Source organism: Marmota flaviventris, chromosome 12 (assembly GCF_047511675.1).
Source record: "Marmota flaviventris isolate mMarFla1 chromosome 12, mMarFla1.hap1, whole genome shotgun sequence".
In the NCBI taxonomy this organism is placed as follows: domain Eukaryota; kingdom Metazoa; phylum Chordata; class Mammalia; order Rodentia; family Sciuridae; genus Marmota; species Marmota flaviventris.
The window spans coordinates 83012694-83038272 of NC_092509.1; the positions used below are offsets into that span (position 1 = coordinate 83012694).

Below are 25579 nucleotides of genomic sequence, written 5' to 3' on the forward strand. Positions count from 1 at the left end.
GTCAACTTTTCAATCACTGTGACTTAGAGAAAGAAGTTTATTTGGGGCTCATGTCTTCACAGGCTGAGTGTATTGTAGACTGATCCATTGCTCTTAGCCTGAGGTGAGGCAGAACATCAAAGTGGAAGGGCCTGATGGAAGAAAGCTACTCAGCTCATGGCCAGCAGGAGGAGAGAGGGAGGGAGGGAGGGAGGGAGGGGGAGAGAGAGAGAGCGAGCGAGCGAGCTAGCGAGCACAAGGAAGGAACCAGGGACAAGAATATAATCCCCAAGATTTTGCCCCTAGTGACCTACTTCTTGTCATACTTCAACTGTCTATACTTCCTACCCAGACATTCATTCATTATTATTTTTTTTTTGTAGTTGTAAATGGACAGAAAGGCTTTGTTTATTTTTATGTGGTGCTGAGGATCGAACCCTAGCCTCACACATGCTAGGCAAGCACTCTGCCCCTGAGCTGCAGCCCCAACCCCATCCATTCATTATTAATCCTTTGTTCCATTTATTTATTTATTTAGTGGTCACTATGATCAAAACACCTGACCATAAGAACTTAGAGAAGGAAAAGTTTATTGGGGGTGGGGTGTTACTGTTTCAAAAGTATCAGTTCATAGACAGCTAACTCCATTGTTCTGGGTCGAAGGTGAGTTAACACTCATGGTTAAAGGGTATGGCAAAGGGAAGTTCTCCTCATGGCAGAGTCAGGAGTAGAGGAGGTGGAGGAAGGGCCTCCAGGGAGATGCAGCCTTCCAGGGTGTACACCCCCATTGACCCACCTCCTCCAGTCATGCCCCACCTGCCTATAGTTACCACACAATCATTCAAACTAAAATGGATTGATTAGGTCACAGCTCTCACAATTCATTTTTTCCCATTACTGCATTAATATAGAAGCATTTGTGGGACACCACATATCCAGACCATAACAACCATCAGATGGATTAATCCACTAATGAGGTTACAGCTCTCATAATCTAATATTTACTTGAAAGCTCTACCTTTGAACTTTGCTGCATTTGGGAGATGTTTTCAAAACAGGAACTTTTCAGGGAACATTAAAGAACATTCGCACCCCTGATCCCCAAAAGCTTTTGCCCATTTCAAAGTGAAAAAAATACATAGAGTCCATTTCTAAGAGGTCTCTATTTTCTTAACGTTTTTAACATTGCTTACACATCAAATTTTCATCCAAGATTCAAGGAAAACTCTCGACTGTGAGACCTTTTAAAGATAAAAAACAAGTTAAATACGTCCAATATGCAATACCACAGAGTAGACATTACCACTCAAAAAGGGAGGAATAGAGCATAGAAAGAAGGAATTGGAACAAAAAAAGGCATAAACTCAGTTTAGTAAACAAGTCCTATAGCTCTACATCCAGGGAACATGGTTGCAAGATGATATCTTGAAAGGGTTTGAGCTACCTTGTCCCTATGGCTTGTTGATTATAGCCCACATGGCTTCTCTGTTGGCCTGGCTCTGCTCACTTACTGCAGAGACAGACAGTCCACATTCCTGGCATTTCTTAATTCCTGAGTCTCCATTGCAGCTTTGACTTCTTTCTCATGTTTTCACACATCATCCTCTCAGGGACTGTCTGGAGGAATTTTAGACTCGGATATATTTTGACTGAGTTTCCAGGCCTTCCTCTGAAATCTAGGTGGAAGCTACCATGACCTCTTATCTCTAGCATCCTGCATTCCTGAAGGATGAACCAGCACCATATAGATGATACTTAGCTCTCCTGCCAGCTTAAAGTAGTAGCCAGGCCCCCTTGGACCATGGCTGCAGCAGCCTCTGAGTGCTCAGATAGCTAAGCACTATGAAAATAATTCTGGGGAAACAGCTTTTTAGGTGGCCAGCATGCTCTATTCTCAAAGCAGTATTATTCAAACAAACTTTCACTTTTATGCCCTTGAGCCTGCCATGGGGTCTTGCTGATTCCTGAGATGCCCTCAAGGCATCTTTCATGTTATCTCTGTGCAAAGTACTTAGTTTCTTTCTAGTGACAGTAATCTCTTCAGCAACTACACCTTTCCTGGTCTCAGTTATACCAGTGCTTTCATGGCCAAACTGCAAGATATTGAACTCTATCTTTGCTTCCTGCTTCTGATTCTTCCAATAAACTTGGCTAAAAGCCACTAGCAATACCCAAGCCACTGCCTGAATGCTGTGCTGCATTGAAATTTCCTCTACCACATTAATTGGTTCATCACCTTTAAATTCAGCCTCACAGAGTCTTAGGGCAGTCAAAATATGGACAGGTTCTTTGCCAGAATGTAATATGAATGGTCTCTAATCTACTTCCCAGCAGAATCCTTATTACCATCTGAAAACTTATGAACATAGTTTTTATGGTCCACATTCCTATCTGCATCCTGGTGTTTTGAGCTCCCACCAGAATTCCCCATTCCAAAATCACAAACCTTCCAAAAGCTTCTAAACCACACATTCAGGTGTTATCCCAGCACGGACTCTACTTCTTGTTATCAGTCTCTGTTAGTCAGTTTTTTTTTTTGTTTTTTTTTGTCACTGTGACCAAAATACCTGACAAGAAAAACTTAGAGGAGGAAATTTTATTTTGGGCTCATGGTTTCAGAGACTCAGTTCATTGGCTGGCTGGCTGACTCCATTGCTCTGGAAGCAGGAACAGTGACAATACATAATCCTCAAGGGTGCACTCCTAATGACCTACTTCCTCCAGCTATGCCCCACATGCTTAGTTAGTACTCAGTACTCCCATTAAAGTTATTAATCCATCATATGTATTAATCCATTGATGAGGTTATAGCTCTCATAATCTGATCATTGCCTAAAAGGTCCTACCTTGGAACCTTGTTATATTAGGGATTATACTTTTAAAAAGCAAGCTTTTCACAGAGGGACATTAAAGATCCAAACCAGGATACCTTCCCACCCTCTTGTAATTATTATTCTATGTTAAGATTGGCTTTTTTAAAAATTAAAAAATATATATTTTTATAAATTTATTTTATTTATTCTTTATGTGGTGCTGAGGATCAAACACAGTGTCTCACCCATGATAGGCAACTGCTCTATCACTGAGCTCCAGCCCCAGGCCCAGCCCCAGCCCCAGCCCCTAAGATTGACTTTTTAAAGCACCACGGGTGTAGAAAGAACATGCTGTATTTGTATTTATGTGTCTGATTTATTTCACTTAATATAATGTTATCCAGTTCGAGCAGTTTTCCTGAAAATCATAGAACATCCTTCATTTTTATGGTTGAATAACATTTCATTGTGTATATGTTCTGTGTTTTCCTTATCTATTTATCCACTAATGGGCATATAAGTTGATCCTATATCTTGGCTATTGTGAATACTGCAGCAATAAACATGGGAGTGTAGATGTTTCTTTGATTTACCAGTACCATTTCCTTTGAGTATACACTCAGAAGTGGGAGAGCTGGATCCTATGGTAGATCTATTTTTAGTTTTTTTGAGGACCTCCATGCTGTTCTCTCTAGTTGCTGTATTACTTTGCATTTCTACTAATAGTGTATAAGAATTATTTTTTCTCAGTATCCTGGTCAGCATTGTATCTTTAATGTAGTTGTGATGTTGATTTTTATTATTTATTTTTTAAGAGATATGGTGTCTTTGTTTCTCAGGCTGACCTTGGACTCCTGGGCTCAAGTGATCCTCCTCAAATGAAGCCTTTAGAGTAGCTTACTACAGGTGTGGGGGCACCATGCCTGATGTGATATTGATTTTTAACAGTCATGTTAATTGGTTGTATTTTTTTTTCCATCATTTTACTTGTGGGATAATTCATGGAGACAGAAGATATTTAATATTAGGCATGATAGACCCATTCAATTTTTTCATCATTTTGCTTACTTTTATGTTATTTATATATCATAGATTTTGCCAAAATTTATTTTTACAACTACATTTTTGTTTTATCACTGTTTTCTTTTTTAATTTTGCTAATTTTTTGGTGCATTTTTCTTATAGAATCAGGAATGGAATATTTAACATTTTCTGCCAGTCATTGCTGGTGTGTGCCAGCAATTTTTCCACACACTTTAAGTGTTTCTTTTTTTTTTTGGCCAGGTTTAAATTTTAACATGACTCTTAAGAGTAAAATCAGGCTCTCCCAAGTCAGTCAGACATCTGCTATGTATAAGCATTGATTTTGTTCCCTCCTAAGCATAGATTTTTTTCTTATTGTTAAGTTTGTTCATCATGACCTCTTGAAGTTATCAGGCTAATCATCGTCATAGGTTAAAAAAAAAAAAAGCATGTTTGCATTTCTTTTAAGTTTGGGGAATCAGTTTATATTACTGTATAGCAAATGATATGTTATTTAATTTTGAATTCTGTGCATAGTGGTTGTACCTGTATCTTTCATTAATAATTATCTATATGCATTCCTTTGAATTCTGATTATTCTGCAAAATTTCTTTTGTTTTTAAAATTATCGGCATAATGTGTTATATGAAATATTGAAAAAATTAAGAAGATAATTTTGTTACATAGAAACATCAGTTTTTGAGCATACCCTTTTAAAGTTAAGTATGAGCTTATTTACTGTGTTTGCAATCATATTATATAGTTTTCAGTTAATAATTTTGTGTATTGATTGTTGTCATGAATGTGAATTGTAAGATTATATTTGAAAAACTGCAGTCCTCTCCACATCATTGTAAATATTCATGAACTTACCCATAACAATATACTTGAGATGATGATTCTTTTACTGCTGTCTTATGATTAAATTTGTCTAATGTGTTTAACATTTTATAGGTTAAAATATCTTACAAATGGTTTTTATAAGTATGATTTGATTTATATACTATTTTTATTTCCATTTTTAAGTTTTAATCAAATGCCATGTTTGGCTTATTATTTCACCTTTGTTCAACATTAAAAACTTGTAAAAAATAAATATTAAGGAATATGGAAAGATGGGACAGTTTTCTTTTGACCTGCTTTTTGACCAGTCCTTACAATGATAAAAACAAAAGTAAAATTTCTAATAAGAAATATTTCATGTAAAAACTGCAAAAAACTTTTGTAATTTTTTTAAAAAGTATGCTTTGATTAGGCAGATTTTTAAATGCAAGAGATTGGAATGTCATAAATAAGCCTGTATTATTTTAGGAGATCATATAGAGGAAGGGATTCTATGTTAGTAAAATACATTTACTGACCCATGTTCGAATTGGTGACCAAGATTGTCAGAGCATTGAGTTCTAAAAGTTTTTCTCTTATCTTTATGTTAAACAATGGAAAGTTTTACCGTATGGTGGAATAACATCTTCATCAGGTTCTCAACAGGATACCTTAGTTAATTTTCAGCTGAGTGCTTGACAGGATTTTCTCTTTGGCTAGCTGGTTGGATGAGAGTCTAGACACTGAGAGGCCAGGCTTTCGTGGGGCCTCACAATATCATTATTGTGCATGTTGAGTAGGAGCAGCTTCCTCTGATGTAGGGGCTCCATGCCCAAACAGCAAAGACAAAGACATAGCTTTTGTTCTCGAAGAGAGGAGCTAATCCGACTGCTGCACACTGTGAAAAACCTATTATGAGAGAGGAAAAAAAACTTTCCTGGAAGGTGAAGGGTTAGCAGTTTAACCTCTGACCATAAAATAAGCCAGTAAGGAGGAAAAAGTTGTTGGGTAAGGCAGAAGAATAAGAAGAGAAACCTTTATGAAGGTCTGTATGCTGTGTTTGTAAAAGCAGGTCAAGCAGAGATGACTGTCAGAGATGGATACTTCAGTTCTAATAATACATGTAGTTTTCCAAATGTGTCTTTTGATTTAATATTCTTCAACATAAGCGTTTACCTTCTTAATTTGAAGATCATAGATGGCAGACAATACCATAAATGCCAGAAACAATAGAAGACTATCATTTTTCTTTTATTCTTTCTCCTAAATTAAAAAGACCCCCTATAAATTTGTCAAGTTCTGAATATTTGTTTTCTTGTTATATGAGGATAGAAACTGGTTGATTCATTTTCTTCATTGTTTCCCACTACTTCCCACTACTTTCCTCATTTAACATAATCAGGTATCTTTAAAGAAATAGAGAAATAGGATAGTGCACCCATATAGTCGTTATTGAAAGTCTCTCCTATTTTATCTGTGGCATTTTGCTACCTGTTCTATGAATACATGGGTCTTCAGGTGGCCAGTATAATTATACAATTGTAGGGAGGAGCTGGCTACAACTTAGCATGAAAAGAATCTGGAGTCTCCTATCTGATCTTATATTGGTATTATCAATATTGAGAACTTAGTTATAATTTAATTGTTAATTTCTGTGTCATCTGCCTGCTTGTATCTACCAATCTGAATTAATTGCTGCCCCTTCTCCTGTCAATGAGAGTCCTCCTCAGATGTTAGTCTTGGAAAATAATTTAGGTTTTATCCATTTGGGCCCCTTGCTTGGCTATACTAATGTATGTAACTTATTCCTGAGAATAACCAAGTGTAAATATGGGTAAGCAGTTTGCTTTTGCTTTTCTCTTGACAGAAAATGAGAAAAATAGATAACATAAGAGAAGGGAGGAGAGAGGTTATGCCATGTATTTAATAAAAATGACATAAGGGAGATAAGGATGGAAGGTAGAAGTTGAACTGGGCATGGTGGCGCATGCCTGTAATCCCAGTGGCTTGGGAGGCTGAGGCAGGAGGATTGTGAGTTCAAAGCTAGACTTAGCAATTTAGCAAGCCTCTAAACAGCTTAGTGAGACCCTGTTAAGATGTGGCTTAGTGTTTAAATGCCCCGTGTTCAACCCCTGGCACCAAAAAACTAAAAAAAAAAAAAAAACAAAAACAATAAAAATATAAATGTAGAATTTGAGAGTGAGTTGAGGGAAAAAAAGAAAGGAGGTGAAATAAAATGGATGAGTTATATAGGACTGTGAAGGGAACTATAGTGCAGTGTTCTGAATTTTGAACCAATAAATAGTTGAGACCATAAACATAAAATTTGATAAGGAATTACTCTTTTTTTTAGTATTCATTTTTTAGTTGTTGTTAGACACAAGACCTTTATTTTCTTTATTTTTATATAGTGCTGAGGATTAACCCAGGGCCTCACACATGCTAAGTGAGCACTCTACCACTGAGCCACAACCCCAGCCCAGATAAGGAATTACTCTTTAAGGTAGAAATATAAAAGGATGGTGCTATGTAAAAGCAAGTGACCAAACTTGGAAAGATCCTAGGTGAGGTGAAGTAGATTTATGTGAAGAGAAAGAAATAGTAATAACCTGTCATTTTGGCTAATGCATTATCTCCATTTACCATGGTAAAATTGGTACATGTACATCTTAGCACTTTTCCCCTCTTGCCCTACAATGTGAATACTAATGATGGCTGATACTGATATAAGGCTTCCTAGGAGTTACTGTTCTAAGTTATGTATGTATGTATATAATCTCTAGTTTTCCAATAACATTGTTTGAAGTAGATACTAGTTCTCTCTATTTTCAAGGAGAAAACTGAGGGTACAGACCGTGAAGTATTTGAGAAAGTTCAAATGCAACTAAGGAATGGCAGCGTATAGTGTGTTTACATGGAGTTCAGCTTCAGAACCCAGCCTTTTAAGTGTTATGCTATGAATTCTCTCAGAATTCAGTGAAGGTATAATCAGAAACTGACTTAAGTTTTAAACTTTAATCCCTCTTTTATTATTTCACTTCCTTAGTACATCTTGTAAATAGACTAAGTGAAAATATATTGTTCACTGTCATAGAGAATGGATTGGTGTTAGAATATACAACTACAAATGAGGATATTTTTTGTCTGTATCTCATGAATTTCAAATTTCTCTTTTTTTTGGTCTTATTTTCCCAATATAGTTTTCAGTTAATAATTATTTTTCCAAATGTATGATTCTCTTTGTTGTTCCAAATGACATAATTCTTCTCTTTGTTACTCCTTTACAAATCTGTTTTAATCCTTTTGAGTATCTGGTTTTGTCATTGTCCCTTTCAAGTTGTGATGTGAATATTCTCAAGAAGTTATCTGGAGAAAGTGTTTGCTATTCCTCACAACTCCCTAGTGGCTAGTATCCTTTGAGATACCAATTATTCTTTATGTTGAGTCCTGGAATTATCATATGGTAATATCAACATTTATGAGCTCCAGTAAACTCTTTTAGAATGGTAAACTCTACCCCAATTTCACAATGTATCTATGAAATTCAGACATCTCAAAATTTTAAATTTCTAGAATGTGTGTGTGTGTATGTATATATATATACACACATATATATATATACACATATATATGTGTGTGTGTGTATGTGTGTGTGTGTGTATATATATATATATATATATATATATATATATATATATATATATATATATATATACCAGTTATGATTAAACAACTGTCTCTGGCTCATTCTTTTTAAAAGTGTGGTTCTTAAGTTCATGGAACTAGTTTGTAAATAACATCTTGCTCATTTAAAGTGTACTTAGGAGCAGCAAAATAAGGAAGGATTCTCTTGCATTTAGAATGGAACATTTAAATGGACTTAGGGAACACATAGCATCTTGTATGTACAAGCCAAAAATTAAAAATTCAAGTATAGAGTTGGTTACTTTTTGATTAATCTTTCATAATGTTTTCTTTTCTAATTTAAGTCCCTATGCCATAACATACAGGTTAAAAGTTAGTGGTCCCTTGACATACCTTATTTGGCTATAGTATTTATTGAATGTTCACTTATTTTTCCCAATTTTAAAATTAGATGATTTGTTTTTTATAGAACTGTTGGCTTCTCTTGAAAAATCAAAAGTATCTGCCAACACAGGGCTTACATTTCATATGGCTAGAGATGAATAATGGCTGCTTTCTTGAGAAGGGGAATAGTATCTGTCTTATCACATGGTCTTTCATTTTCCATTGTTTCCTGTTGGCTCATTCCTCTCATTTATATTACACATGTGATATTTGTAACGTGTGTGTGTGTGTGTGTCTGTACTTAAAAACACATATTTAACCTTAAGATCTCCCACTTCCCTTTTCTACCTATAAGATGAAGGAATATATTTACATAATAAACAAATATTTGCACTTTGAATTTTTCCCAGGTTTTAAAGAAAATCTTAATTTTTTTTTAACTTTATACTACATTGTTCCACTCTGTTTTCTAAATTCTGTGTGCTGAATCTGTGGTTCTCAAAGTGTAACCTGGAAGCTGTGAGGATCCCCTAGAGGTCTTCAGGGACTCTATGAGATAATAATAATGGTGAAATGTTTTATCCTTTTTCACTTCCATTTTCCACAAGTATATTATAGACTTCTATTAGAGGCTTCACATGACTAAGTTAATTACTTTGATGACTAATGAAATATATAGTTGTGGATTTTATGTCTTACTAATTTCTGACTTTAAGTTTTAATAGTAAATATCATTTTCTCTAACTCACATAAAAAGTTCTCTGATAACCTTAATACTATTAAGATACTAAAATCAATTCTGAGAACTACTGTGCTCTACAGGGGAGGCTAATTGAAAACACATCAGTGGCAAATGTCCAAGGATGATTTCCAGAAAATTACTATTTATTTGGTCCTTTCTTTCTTGAAGCATGGTTTTATCTTAATTAGTAATGGCTTTACCCTATTGATACACTTGTTATCTTTAATGAAAATATGTAGTGAAAATATATAAGAGCAGAATGCTTGACTCTTTTTCATATCCAGAAATACTTGATTTCTTTATATTTAAGTCAGAATTGATCAGACTTGTGTTGAATTATGATAGGTAATCTCAAAAACAAGCAAGATTAAATAAATTTATGAAATTTGCTCTGAAGAAATTGATATGATACTAAAGAATTACATATGCATTGTATATGTTCATTGAATAGAGAATGAAAAATAATGAAACAACTAAAAAGGCCACTTTTATAAAGTATGCATCAAGAATATAAAACAGTTTATGGCTTCAGGAGCTTTATTTAAATGAGGAGACAAATAAAATATTTAAGTAGAAGTATAAATCAGTATTGCACGTTTCAAAGCATCTGGGTCAGTCAGTATGTATTGCCTGGAAATGGGAAAAATTGTGTGACTTCAGTGCTTTGCGAAAGCCTCATAGCTTATGTCCAGAGAAATTCATAGACTTTGGAGAGATGGAGAAAGGAGAATATAGAATTTCATGTAAGGGGTACAGTGTGTGTTGGAGTATGAGTAAAGCCTTAGAATTGGAAATATATGCTATATGAAAGATAACTGGATTGGGTAAAAATTTGGGTATTGGAGTGTGGTGTGAAATACATTTTGATAGGTAGAATGGAATTAGGTAGGAAGTGCAGAATTTCACTACACTAATTGGATGAAGTTATTTATTGTGTTGAAATGGCATATTTTATTGAGGCATTAAATGTATATGTATTTTAAGGATTTAGGTTTTGATAATGTAAGCGGTAGGGAGCCACTGAAATTTTTCTTTGAAGGGAAGCATAATAAAAAACACTCTTTTAAGAAGATTAATTTACTGGCAGTGGATTGAGAAGAGATGTGACAGGAAAACTACTTAGGCAATAAGGATTTAGAGTAGGATGAAAATGGGAGAGGAGGACTGCATATGGGCTACATTTCAAAGGAGAACTAACATGATTAGGTAGCTGATTAGATGTAGAGGATGAAGAAGGCATGATAGGGCTGATTCTGGGATTTTTATTTTGGTGTCTGGCTTCCTTTAATAGAGAGAGATGGATAGGATTCAGTTTTAGACACTTAGTTAAGGGGATAGTATAATGAAGTCAGGGAAAATTGGGCTTGAGAATACAGAATTTTGCTTTATGTATGAAAAGCATTTGTGTTTTACATATGACATTATTGGCTGAATATCATTTATCTGAAATGCTTGATACTAGAGATGTTTCATATTTTGGAATATTTGCATAGGCTCTAGCTATGGAAAATCCCTAATTAAAAAATTCAAAATTCGAAATCCGAAGCTTTTTATTTTGTAGTGCTGGGGATTGAACCCAGGGCTTTATGCAAGTGCTCTACTATTGAGTTACATTGCCAGCTCATTTGTTTTGTGTTTATTTTAATTTTTTGAGACAGGGTCTCACTAAGATGTTGAGGTACCCTTGAGTTTGCAGTCATCCTTCCTCACTCCTGAGTAGCTCAAAATCTGAAACAGTTTGAGTGCTCTGTTCTTGCTGTATATATCATATTTTAGTTCTGAGTACAGCTTGAAGCAGTTTGAAACCTAAAAAAGACTAAGTTTAAAAGGCTTGAGGAAAATTTTTCTTCACAGAAATATTGAGGCAGTGATTATTAGCTCAGGCCACATGTTCGAATCACCTTCAGATTTTTTTTTTTTTTTTTTAAATACAGGTGTCTAGTATGGTATGGAGTTGGGCTGAGTTTTTTTTTTTTTTAAACATGATATTCTTTAAGTAATCCTAATGAGCAAAAAGGGTTGAGAATCACTACATTTATACAAAGGAAATACTTTAGAGTTTTAGTAACAGTTTGAGTTTTAAAAAATTTCTTGTGTGATTATCTATTTTCTTCTTACCTTTACAACAAGAGAGAAACAAGAATTACATTCTTTCCGAAGAGATTTAGTTGAACATTGTGAAGAGCATTCAACCATTAGGTTTATTATACACCTTAGTAGGGAAGCTGAGGCAGTTGGAACAGTTCCTATGTTCGTGCATGCACACTTGTTTTAGTGGATATGAAGAAGCTTGACATGCAGGAATGAGGTCTCCTTTGATCCCTCTACCTGTGATCTACAATATATGGTTATGTTATTCTCTCAGTCTCACAGATTAAAATAGTCCACATTTTTCTTGAAGTCTCCTCAGAAATAGAATTCAGTCCATTTGGTCCCCAAACCATATCACTGTTTTCTATTTGAAATACACAGACAGCCAAGTCTTTTAAAATGTAATTTTCAATAACTTGGTAATTATATGTTCTTAGGAAAGTAAGTGAAAATTGTTCTAGGATTTAATTATTGTTAAGCGTGTTCAGACTAATAATTTTCTGTCCCTTCAAGGAAGCGATTTCTTTGAACCAAATATGCCAAAATCAGTGGTATATTTCCAATCATAATGTTGACCTCAAAGGTTAATGACATACACTCAATTTTCGTTCAAGGAAATTCTGGATATCATCAGAGAAAATTTTAGAAACAAAACATATTTAATTGGAAATAGAATGATCTATTTATTTCTCTACTTCTTTCATAATATTTCAAAAGAAACTTGAAAACTGAAATTTAATGTCTAGGTTATGCTCATTTTGCTTGATATTTTACTTTACCCTTAATAAGTTTCTTAATTTTCATTGTAGTCATTTTAAAGCTTACCTAGAAGTTCTTAGGCCTCTCTGGGAGTATAGGTGACATCAGACTGATGTTTAGACTTGATGTTGACAGCTTGATCACCTCTGAGTATTTTTTGGATCTCAATCCAGGAGGACCTAGAGGTTTTCAATTTTCTTTTCATATTTTTGAGGCATTTGTTTTCTTTTCATATTTCTGTGGTCCCTGTGGGGTATCTCAAATGTACCCAAGAGCTGCTCATCTCCCTCAACTGCTATGCTTTATGCCTTCTCCCTTGAGGTTTCCTTGCAGATATTTCCACTGATGCAGTTCTTTTTCTAGACTGTTTTAGTCCTCTGTGTAGGCTAATGCTTGTGACATTGGTTGATACTGATCATGTAACCTTAACTCAGACTGTTTGAAGTGTACCCTGTATCTCTGTTGCTGTACTTGGCTCCTGGACTGCCATTCATGATGACATTGCAATTATGGCTCTTTGTACTTTCAGTGTCACTTGATATTTTATAATCTGGTTATAGTTCTGAAAAGTGGACAAAGAGGTAGTTTTTCATCATCTGTGTTAAAGGTTCTGCAGAAGAAGAACCCTCTTTTAGTTTTGTAGAACATAGTCTTTTCCTTCCAAGATTATCCACATGCCACCCACATCCTTGGGTCAAATCATTTTCATAAAACAAATATTCACTATAATCTTCAGGGAGAGTTTCCCTTTGACCCTTAGGTCTTATTGTATTTTGGCATAAATTCTGTCTCAGAAGAGTGGATTATCTGCTTCCCTCCTTCCTTGCTATTTCTCCATGAATTGCCCACATATGTCTGAATTCCAGAGTTAATATTATATAAGATCCAGGTTCTTATCCTAGGAAATTCATTTGAACATTATCTGAATTATTAAAGTAACTTTATAATTGAGTTCTTTTTTTTCTTTTTTTAAAAATATTTTTTAGTTGTCAATGGACCTTCATTTTATTTATTTATATACGGTGCTGAGAATTGAACCCAGTGCCTTATATATGGTAGGTAAGTGTTCTACCACTGAGCTACAACCTCAGCCCCCAAGTCCTTTATTTTCTTTCTTTCTTTTTAAAAATATCGTTATTTTGTTTATTTATTTTATATGGTGCTGAGGATTGAACCTGGTGCCTCACACGTGCCAGGCAAGCACTGTACCACTGAGCCACAACTCCAGCCCAAGTTCTTTATTTTCTTATCATTCAGTTTATATTCAACATGAAGCCAGGGTAATCCTGTTAAACTATGTCAGATGACGTCACTGCCCTACTCCAGCTCTCTGTGGCTTCCTTCCCTAGAGCGTGAGCCAGGTGCTGTTTTACAACTCTTCAGGCCTTGTGGATTCTTTCTTTTCTCCCCTATCTTTCTGACCTCATATTATCTCCCTTTATTATTTGATCCTATATCTTCAGAGATTTCTTTATATGAACAAGTAAAATTTTTTAAAAAACCGTAGTATTTTCTAGACTGTGTAGTATTTAATAGAATAATAGTTTATAAAACCATTTTTATATTGATGTGCATGTACATTATTTCCAGGACATTGTTAATTGTAAATGGTGGTTCAGTAAACACTGTTGTGCATATATGTCGGCACACAGGAAACGTATAATTTTTCATGCATTTTACAATGTCCTTTTGGATAATTATCTGTTTTTCCTGATGTTATAGTTTTTAGTCACTCTTTACTCCTTGACAAATCTTTCAGCTTTATTTTTTCTGAAAATGCTTTTATTTTGGCTATATTGCTGTCCATATATTCTTAAAGATTTTGAATATATTATTCCACTGTCTTCTGGCTTTCATTGCTGCTATTGAGAAGTCTGCTGTCGGTATAATAACCTATATTTTCTGATTATTTTTTTCTCTTTAGGATGTTTTTAATGATAAACATATATCTTTATATTTGCAATTTCATTATGATACATCTAGTCATCTTTTTTTTTTGCTTAGATTTGCTGTGATTTGTAAATCTTAAAATTTATAGCTGTCAACATTTTGGAAAAATCAGTCTTTAGTTCTTCTAATATTATTTTCTTCCCTTTCCATTATACACATTTCAGTCTCTTTGGTCAGATATTATAGAACTCTAAGAAGATGTTATGTTACTATTCTGATCTTTGTTTTTCTTAGCTTTTTTATGTGTCTCTCTCATCTCTCTATGCCTCATTCTTTTAATGTCTTTTGTGTTTTTGTGTCTAACTCAGTTCACAATTTTTCTCTTCAGTTGTATATTGTATGTTGCTAATTCTATCCATTATGTTTTTAATTTAATATATTATACTTTTATATTTTGTAGACTTCTAGTTTTCTGAACTTGCCTTTTAAAAAATATTTTCATTTCTTGCTCATGTTTTGAATCTTTATTTTATTCTTTACACATTTTAAGTATTTTTATCATATATGCTTTTTAGATAATTGTAATATCAGAAGTCTTTGATTGAGAGGATTAATTTTATTCTGTTTGTTTTTATGGGTTTTGATCACAGGTATTTAGATTTGCAGTATCTTGTTTGGCAAGACCTGAGTTGAGTGTTTCTCCTTTGAAAGAGCACTTGTACTTGCCTTTGCAACATACTTGAGATGCTAACTCTCTAGGCTCACAGGCTTCTATCTAGCCATAGGCTTTGTAGATTAAAAGATAAATAAGAAAATAATTATTGTACTTATAGTAAATTTCTTAGTGAATTTATCTGTTTTGAGTCTTAAATTGACTTTATTTTACATTTAATTTGTTTCTAACTTGAAAGTATTCTTGGAAAACTGATGCATGGGTGAATTTGGTTTTTTAATATTTTGATTTCTAATTGTATTTTTCATTTGAAAATTAATTTTAAATGTTTTTAGTAATTATTCTTCATATAGCTTTCACATATTTTTATTTTGGTAAACTTTGAGTCATTCTTATAGTTAGTATGATTCTATTCATGAACTTAACTTATTCCAAAAGACTGGAACTGTGTGTACTGCATGTAAGAATGCTAGGCGTCTATCATAGGTCAGACTATTTTTTTGTATTAAGTCATGTGGCTCAGTGGTAGAGTGCTCACCTCTACCACTGATCTATCTACCAGCGCTCGATCCTCAGCACCACATAAAAATAAATGAATAAATAGAATAAAAGTATTGTGTCCATCTACAACTAAAAAAAAAATTTAAAAGGCATTTTCCAAGTTTGTATTTCCAGTCACACCTGTATTATGCTGTAATATGAAAATTATCTTAGGGGTCTGGGATTGTGGCTCTTTGGTAGAGCGCTCACCTAGCTTGGGTGGGGCCCGGGTTCAATCCTTAGCACCACTTAAAAAAAAATAAATAAAGGTATTGTGTTGTGTCCATCTACACCTAAAAAATAAATATTTTAAAAAATTATCTTAAATGTTAGGGATGTTTTAAATGTTAGAAATAAATTGAAACTGCCTTAGGAGTTTTATATTTCTGAAATTTCATGTTAAGGCTGTAGTTCTTGTAAATATTTTAAAACAGAGTTAAATACAATGAATTTTGACAAGAAGTATATCTCTTTATATTTGATCATTTACTTATAAAAATAATATAGAAAAATAACTGTGTATTGCTAAACCTGGCTTTTGCCTTCTTTCTCTAAGGGAATCATGAAAAAGCTAATGTATGTGAGGATATGTTGAACATATCAGCTGACTAAAAGGGCATATCAGGTTTTATATGACAGATCATCTTTCTACAGTAACCTATTAACTTTTTTCCCCCTGTGTTCTTATAAAAACTTTTGTGTTGGCTTTTAATGATTGGTATCTGAAAAACGTCAAAACATTGATTCTCAGTTGTAAGTTCCTTGTCATAGATTAATCAAGATTGAACATCTGTGGTACACATTTCTTTCCCTTTTTTGTTGTTGGTATTTTTTTTTTTTTAAGTCTCATGAAGGGCCCTTGGGACAGATGGCCCCTCACTGTTGATGGTTCGATTACCATGATCACCCACAGCTTCAGAGGAGTGCGAAGAAAAGAAATTGCTTTCTTTGTCAAGGTGTTTTCAATTCAATTCTCACCCATTAGCCCTGTTTGGTTAAGTTTGGAATTACTCTATCAGGTGATTGATGAGGGTTTTCATTTTATTATAATAGGTCTTTTTAAAAAGGGAATGGAAGAAACAGAATGATATATCTATCATGCTATGAATTGGATTATATTTTCTTAAGGTTCTTTGAAGTTCTGTTTTAATTGCCTTCATTAGAATTTTCTAGTTTATGAACAAAAAAATGCTTCTTCATTTTGAGTTATAATGCTAATTTCAGATCATTCTGGGAAGAAACATTTAGAAAGTGTAGAATTTTCCATTAAATTGTTTGTATGCTTTGAGTTTCAAAAGTATCACAATAATTCTATAGTAGGATTAGTTTGATTATCCTTTATCTCTTTACAATGAAGAGAATTGCAATGGGATCCTAACAGTAGTTTTTATTTGTATTACCACTTATGTACATTTTTTAGGAGGATGAAAAAAATGACCAAATTTAAAAAATTGCTTGCTTTTATTTTTAAACATATATATTATATAAAGCACAGAAGTGTAATCTCTCTGTAAAACACTGTGAAATAACATTTTCGTTTCCTTTATGTTTTTTTTTAATATGTATTCAAACTTCCATGGTTAGGAATTATGTTACTTCCAGATTGAGATGGTATTGATTTAAATACTATTCATGATTAATAGCCTTTTCTAGGTTTCTTCACATAATGTTTTCAAAATTTGTTTAGAAGTGTTCTATAGGGTTTACGCTATTATTTTAAAATTTTTTGAAATACATAGTTTGCTAAAAGTATCTTCCTGTGGATAAGAAATTTTCTATATTTTTGACGGAAACTATTGCCCAATGAATGAAGGGAGATCTACAAAGTAGAGCAAATTGTTTGTTTGTTTCTTTCTTTCTTTTTTTTTTAATGTAGTTTCTTTTATGCCCAGCAGAGCAGCATAGTTAGGAAGGAAGTCCTACTGGATACAAGGATACTAAATTCTAATTTTGTCTTTAGTAGTTTCTAGCTCAAGACCCAGGATCCAGTGTAACATTTTTAAGTCTGGATCATCAATATAATCTTTAAGATCCCTTCTCATTCAGAAAAATTCCAAGATTCTATCCATATATAATGAGACATTTCTTAAAAATATCAACACATAAATAAATATATATGTATTTACAGATATCCTTTCTGTGCATTTAATCTTTCAGTTGTTTAGATTCAAAGTAACTGCTTAAATTCTGTGAAGGAAAGGCTTCTAAGAACACACATCAAAAATATTTTCTCACATATCTGAGATGGTAAAGTACAAAAAAAAATCTATCTTATTTAAATATTGGATTATGAATGTCTATGTATCATGCAGAGGTAGAGAATGCTAGCATATATTTATGAACATATAACTGTAGTCTCCATAAGTGCTCCTTAAATAATAGTTACAATGTTATAAAATATTACATTTTGAAATAAGATTCTTAGTAAAATATTACTAATACTATAGGATTATAGTATTAGTAATATTACTAATACTATAGGATTATAGTATTAGTAATATTACTAATACTATAGAATTATAGTATTAGTAATATTTGTTAGTACAGAAAAGGTTTTAAAGATATTTTGTCAGCATTTTTTTTTTTTGCTAAAATTTCTGCTATAATTGCCATGGTTGATGTTTTTTCTAAGCTTCAAGAAGATATCTCTCTTGTCAAATAAAATATGTATGAAATAAAAGGAATTACTGCCCTTTTTAAAATAATATTTTTAATCAACAAATATTAAATTCCTTGACATGTGTTGTATAATACTGATCATTGTGAAGGATAACATGGTATGTGAGGAAAATGGTTCTCAAAGTGTGGTTCTCATAGAACCAGTGACATCAGTATCACGTGGGAGCTTGTTAGAACTGCAGTTTCTCAGACCCATGGTGAGGCCTACAGAATCAGAACTTATTTGAGTGGGACCCAGTATTTTTGCTGTATATATCTTGGTGTTTCTGTTGCATACTAAAGTTTGAGAACTACTGAATAGTGAGTGCATTAAGAAGATACTAAAATTCTATATTATCAAACATTTTTTAAAACATTAACATAGGAATTGTGCATATTTATGGGGCACAGTATGACATTTCTTTGCATGTAAACAGTGTGTATTGCTCAGAATAGGGCAGTTGGTATATCTGTTGCCTATCATCTGTATGTTAGCCTTAATTTGTATAATATTTGATTATATATATTTTAATAAAAATACATGAGTTTGAGGCCAGCTCAGCAACTTAGTGAGGCTAAGTTTAAAAGAAAAAAAAAAAAAAAGAAAAAAAGCACCCTCCTTTAAATCCCTGTAGTAGTGGGGGGGTGGGGGGAAAGGAGGTAGTCTGAATTTATTATTATTTATTTTAGTTTTACTACTCCTTATGTTTTTAAAGTTTGTAATGCAATCCATAATATTAGGTTAGTTTTTGGTGGGGTATGAATCAGTAGAGCTTTTCATTAATCCTTTGTTATGGGACTGATATCCTTCCACCAATGCTTTAAATTTGTGTTTTGCTGGAGTGCATACCAAGGAAAAATGTCAAGGTATTAGTTTTCTGGATCTCTAACTTCACCAGGGTCCTAAATAATTGAGTGAGATGCTTTCTTAAAATTTTTCTGCAGTCAGGCTTGCTATGAAAATGCCATAATTAATGGTTTGGAAATCTATTGTGACAGATTTAACAAAAATTATAATTTTAACCATAATTATCTAACTATATACTTTTCAATCTTTTTTACACAATAGTACCTGTATAAAAATGATATTTGTTTGGTGTACTTGGAAAAAAAGGTGATATTCTTTTCTTTCATGTGAACCTAGAGAGAAGAAAAAGGGAGAAAGATAAAGAATTCAGAGTTTTAAAGGATCTGTCTCTAGTCATAAAAAGTATTGTATTATTAATGGTAGGCCATCAGCTGCTTTATTTGATAATTTTACAATGCTTCCATTTTATTTATCTTATTTCTCAATCCTGCAGTCTTTGGATATATGTAATATATTTATAAAGTGCATATGTATTTCTCTATATAACATATATTGTTGGATTTTATAGAAAAACAATCCACCTCCTTTTTAATTAGTTTTAGGTAAGTCATTTATGTCTGTGCTCTTTTGTGCAAGTTCTCTTTTTATCACACATGTCGGAGAGAAACTTTGACCCTGACTGAATCCACCAATTTTATCTTTCATCTGAGCTGCTGGATCATGATGGGAAAATCCTACTTTGTTACCTTTCAGTGCCAGAATGGACACTTGCATAAACTGAATATTAATTATTGCCTAAACCTTCTCCTTGAACCTCCAACAGTCCCTCTCTAAGCTGAGTACTTTGTTTTAGAGAGCTTTTCACCAGGGAGGGAAAAATACCAGTTTTTACATGTTTCATCTTTGAGCCACACATCCCACAAACTTGTCTTCTCCCTCCTCCATTTTCCTTGTAACAGTGGAAGGCTAGCTCTAGCTTCTGTCCATGGCTCATATCACTATCTTGGTCAGGATTCCACCCTTCCTGCCTTCTTAGGGATCTTATTTTCCTTTTTTGTTGGCTTCCACTGGCTATTAGTTCCTATCAGCATGTTCTAAACTATCCTGACAAAGAAAAAAATCTGTTTACCTTAATCTTTCCATTTACCTTTACTTTCTTCTGCCCTATGTAGCCTTCCTTAAATAAGTTGCCTCCATACACATTGCCTCTTTTCTCATACTTATTCCATAGTCATCTTAAATCTGCCTCCTCACCAACATTCTAGCTGAATTCTGCCTACTTTCGGGTTGTTTTTCTCCTTTGGTTTATACCACTAGCTGCTGGAATAGCTTTTCTTGCCAATCCAGCTTCATCTCTCGACATTCTTTCCCTTCTACTTTATGTTCTAGACATTAGATTTTTTTTCTCGTTTCTAAAATGCATTCTGCTTTCTTTTAACCCCCAAGATTTCATGCTTGTTGTTTCTCTAGTCTAGAACTTTCTCCGTTATCACTTTATAGTCAAATTATCCTTTGTGTAATGTAAATGTCAATTTAGAGGTCCTTTTCTTTAGTTGCTCTCTAAAGTAGGTTAGATTTCCTTATGATATCCTTTTATCATAGTAACCAACATTAAATTTTTTTCATATTTGAATGTTTTTCTTTTCTATAAATTGACCATTATATCACCACAGTTAAAAGAATGAAAGTCACACATTTTCCAAAAAACAGTTTAATTTTTTTGCTCCCTTTTTTTCAAAACACATCTTCATTCCTTCATTTGCAACATTTCTTGAAATTATTAAGCTGATGAAATTTTAAGTTGAATTAAAATGACCCTGAAGTCTACCATGTTTAGAATAATACCTTGCACAAAAACTAAATAGCCTTTGACATTTTTGTCCATGACACTGTAGGGTACTGGAGGACAGAGACTTTTTCTTTTCTTTTTTTTTTTAAGCAGTCTTTAGATTTTTGAACAAAATAAATTTAAATGAGTCACAAAATGGATTAGTTTTTGGAAATTATTTAAAATAAGGTGCTTCTTACATTTTAAGAATGCTCTAATCTCAGACATTAGATAGCTATATGATTAAGCAAACTTCTCATTATTTTGACTTCTGTTTCTTCATATATAAATTCTGTTCTAATTCTATAATGTAAGTAAATCAAGCAATAAAAGGTATAAACAAACAAAATATTATTATTTTATGTTCTACTTTTTCAAAAATATGTCCTTTTGAACTGTGAATTTTTGACAAGTGCATACTTTAAAAGATAGTGTATTCTTAATTCATTTTTGAGTTCTATGAATTAAGTCAGTTTTATTCACTTATGCAATTAGAAAGTTTTCCCTTTTTAGTTTTTGTGATTCAGTAGAATCACATTAGTATTCCAAGTTATTTTAATTTTTCCTTTTCACTGTAGGTCAAAAAATGTGAAATATCTGATTGAGAAAGAAAATAAAATATCATCAAATTTATCTTATTTTCCATTTTTATAAAGGTTTAATCATGAATTAAAAATCTTTGTGATAGTAGAGCACAGATAATAATTTAAACATTTTTCCTTAAATGTTTACTGATTTGATAAAAATTTGTGTATTTTTCTTATTACATTGTAATTTATCTCATTAAAACAAATTAGTTATATTTATGTCAAAATTAAGATACGTTCTTCCTTTCATATTTATTTAGTTTCTAGATTGTTGGCAGCAAAGTATTTTTAAAATGAAGATAAAGAGTCTCCTTTGAATTACTAGTAGAAGTTGGAAAGAAGAGAAACTGTTATTATCAGTCATCACTGCACTGATGACTCCTGCCATCAGTTCCCATCCTTTCACCCATAAAATCAGCATAAAATTGGCCTAACATTGCCAGATCAGATTGATTATTTAGAAAGTAATCCTCAGGGAACAGAAAATTCAGTCTTTGTGCAAAGTTGTAGAATTGAATTATTATTTTTTTTAGTCCCTTTTGTTTCTTCCTCTGCAGTACTTATGAAAAGTTGCTACAAAGATATGTCAGATGTGGTCTAAATATAACCACATAAATATTAACTAAGTTAATACATTTTAAAATATGGATGCATATGATTATAATAAAGTTTTGAGTGCTGAAGAGTAAAATTTATTTAATGAAAACAATAGGATATATTCCACTAGATAATTAAACCAGTAGGTGCTTTTTTTATGTACTCATTCTTTCTCTGTGAATACAGAAAAAAAGAAAAAAGATTGAGTAAGGGATTAGTGTAAAGTAAGGCAGTAAACCATACTTAACTAAATGCTGCTAACAATGAGGGCAAACTGTGAGGGCTACACCAGTTAAATGTCCTTATTTAAAGACAGAGGCATTGTTTTTTTTTTTTAAGTATTTATTTTTTAGGTGTAGATGGACACAACACAATGCCTTTATTTTTATGTGGTGCTTAGGATCTGACCAGTCCCGCCTGTGCACCTGTGCAAGGCGAGCGCTGTACCACTGAGCCACAATCCTAGCCCCGAGAGGCATTGTTTTTTGTTGTTGTTTTGCCTTTTTTTTTTTTTTTTTTTTTTAGGAAGGAATTAACCCAAGGGCCCTTTACCACTGAATCACATCCCTAATACTTTTTATTTTCATTTTTTTAATTTTGAGACAGAGCCTTACTAGGTTGCTTATATCCTCCCTAAATTGCTGAGGCTAGCTTTGAACCTGCTATCCTCCTGCCTCAACCTCCCTTCTTCATGCTGGAAGGAATTATGGGCATGAGCCACTGTGCCTGGCTTAAAGACATAGGTGTAAAACACTTGCACAGACATTTTCTCAAATGTCTCTCAAAAGTTGTTTAAAAGCGATATTTTAAGCACATTGAAATCCCTTAATTTCATTATTTATGAAAAAGAACTAGCCTACATTTTGTGTGATGATTTATTTATATGGCCATTAATTTTTGTGTTAATTTATCAACAGTAATAATTTTTGTTTGATATTTCATGAAGATTCTGTCATACACCTTTGTTTTAGGAGATTTAAATCTGATCAGTTATTTTATTTGCCACTTAACATATCATCTTATATGCCAGTGAAACATATAAATGTGTGTGTATGTGTATTCCAATTGGTAATAGTTATCCTCAGGACATTAATGCCTCAGGATTTTTAAGTGATCTATAGTTCATTTAACTTCATTTCAAATATGTCTACATTGTTTTACGGAGGGCATAATCATTTGTTGTTACTTCATAAATTTGTAATGTATATGTTTTAAATGACTTACCTGTGTTAATTTATATGGAAAGTTTTTATTGCTTTATAAGTAAAAGGTTTAGTTATGGAAAGCTTGCTTTCTTTGCGTTTTAAGTTAAAATACTTGAAAAAAATTCTATTGAAGTTACAAGCAACATTTTAGCTATTCACTTATTAATTTGCATGTCTTAGATTTTGTGGACTTTCAAAAGTTTTTAAAATTTTTTTCCCCAGAAATATATTAACTCATTTTACCTTTTAAAACATTTAACATATTCGGAATTTTATTTTTGACAGTTAAAAAATAAGTGTATGACCAAAATATTTACCTAGTGATAATTAAGAATTTTATTATACCAAGTGGAAGAGAAATAGTGTAAGGAACAATGAAAATGTAAAACTGGTGTGAATATAAGTAAAAGAATACATATATATATATATATAATAGATATATTAGAAAAAATTTTCTGAAATATCCTGCAAATATTAATTGTATTTTAAATAAGCAGTCTTCTCCTACCTATTAACTTATCTATTATTTTAAAACTGATTTATAGAGTTTATTTTGTTTTAGTCTCTGTCAGTTGTAATATTTGATTACATATTTACCACATTTATATTTTAATTTAATATTAAAACCAATAGTTTAAAAGTATAGTTAACATTGAAAATACTCAGAATCTTAAAATATATGATATATAAATAAAATGTCAATTGCTAAAAAATGATTTTTATAACCTTACCAAGTTATTAATTTTATTTGATCCTATTTCAAAAGTCACTAAAACCTTAAAAGATTAAAATATTTAATTTGATAAATAGCACACAGTGACCCTGACCAAAAAATTATGATTGTAGTTTGTGTAATTAAATGTTTTTCTTTGGCTCTTTTTAATGATATGTATCAATTATTTGCAGATCCTGTGATATTGTGGAAATTCCCAGAGGACTTTGGAGACCAGGTTGGGACAACATAATTTAAAAACATTAGAAATGGAATATTATGATTATTATTACACTTAAATTGCCATAATTTTTTTTTCTTGATCAATGTGAGGGAAGAAGGAGCAAGTGTGGACAATAGGTAGAAGAATCTTTTTTAGTGTTACCAAGTAGATCAATGAAGACTCTCTTATGTTGAAAATAATAGGGCCTAGATATTTACAGTTTCAACGTATTTTCATACTTATACTTAATTCTATGTAGACATTATTTCTGTTACTTAGAATTAAGGATAACTGCTATAAGTAAGTGATCAGTTCTTTCCTTATCATGGTGATATCTCAAATATTTACAATTAGAGTTTGAATTATCAATATCTTCTTACTTATAGATAATTTTTACCTGTAGCTTTATTTTCTTAAACATAGCATGAGTGTCTGCAGGATTAATTTATTCCATTTGTGTTTTAAGTTGTAGTCTTCTATAGTTTCATAAGTATTTAGTATTATCAACATGATGAAATATTTTTATATCATATATGTAAATAGAAAAATATTTTAAAATTTGTATGTTAGATTTATCATTTTGAAGTTGAACTATATAATATATGATTAACAATACAAATTTAAGTTTTGATAGAGATAAGTACTTTTTGTTGGATATATAATGAGTAGGTTCCTTTCCTTTTGAAAGAAATGGGATAAAACAATCTTATCACTGTTAGAATTATAATACTACAAATTTATAATTTCAGTTCACTGATAGGATTCTGACAACTTACCAAACTTAAATCTGGTAACAGTATATCTTTAAAACAATTCATTCAGAAATAGACAGGTGCATGATTTTGAATGTTTTAAATGAAAGAAATCTGAAAGAAAAGTCAATTAAATGAGCATGTTAAGCATTAATTAGATCTAGTGCAGACTTTGACAGTGGTTTCAAATAGAAAGTAGGTATGTACTTTTAATATGGTTTTAGCCTTTTAGAGAAAGGATAGATTTATAAATATCTTAAATATATAAAAGAAGTCCCTGTGGTGAAAACATTATTTGGAATTAAGAAGCTTAATTGGATATGTTCCCAAGTTGTATATGAAGAATAGAGACTTGCTGACTCATTTTATCCTTCTGAAATGTTCTTTTCCTAGTCTTCTCAATTCTTTCTTGCCAACTGACCCAGGAACAAACCTTCTGTCCCTTTTCAGGTCTTTTTTGTTATTTTTATTTTCACTGCTTAGACTACCCCTAAGGATTTTCAGGCAATCCAAAGAGTCCTATCTGGATTTGCATATGAGTGATAATGTACTTGTTGGGTCTACTCCTAGAAGAATTTTTTGTGAGTTCAGCTATAGCTTTTCTTCTTTGTGACTCTTAAAGTGATGCTTGGAATTTTTCACTTGGAGCTGAATTGTTGCTCTGTTTCTTAAATTTGTGAGGTCATCAGAATATCAATAAGTCCTCACATTCTTAGTGAAATACAAGACTAATTAACCATGTAATAGTGATGAACATCCCTAACTCCAATGATTTCAGTTCACAGAAATTCCAAGACTTTTTGAAAGTTAGAGCTGAAAGGAAGTTTAGTTACCATTTTGTTTACCTA

The 25579-nt window shown here is 32.4% G+C and overlaps 1 protein-coding gene across 1 annotated transcript in view; it reads left to right on the top strand.

Annotated features, from left to right (window-relative positions):
- The window catches only part of Dennd1b (DENN domain containing 1B), a 245765-nt gene that overhangs the window by 46478 nt on the left and 173708 nt on the right, over window positions 1-25579 (top strand). Inside the window, exon 3 of the mRNA XM_027945669.2 lies at window positions 23951-23994. Coding sequence (XP_027801470.2) covers window positions 23951-23994 — 44 coding nt within the window. The remainder of the gene's footprint in view (window positions 1-23950; window positions 23995-25579) is intronic.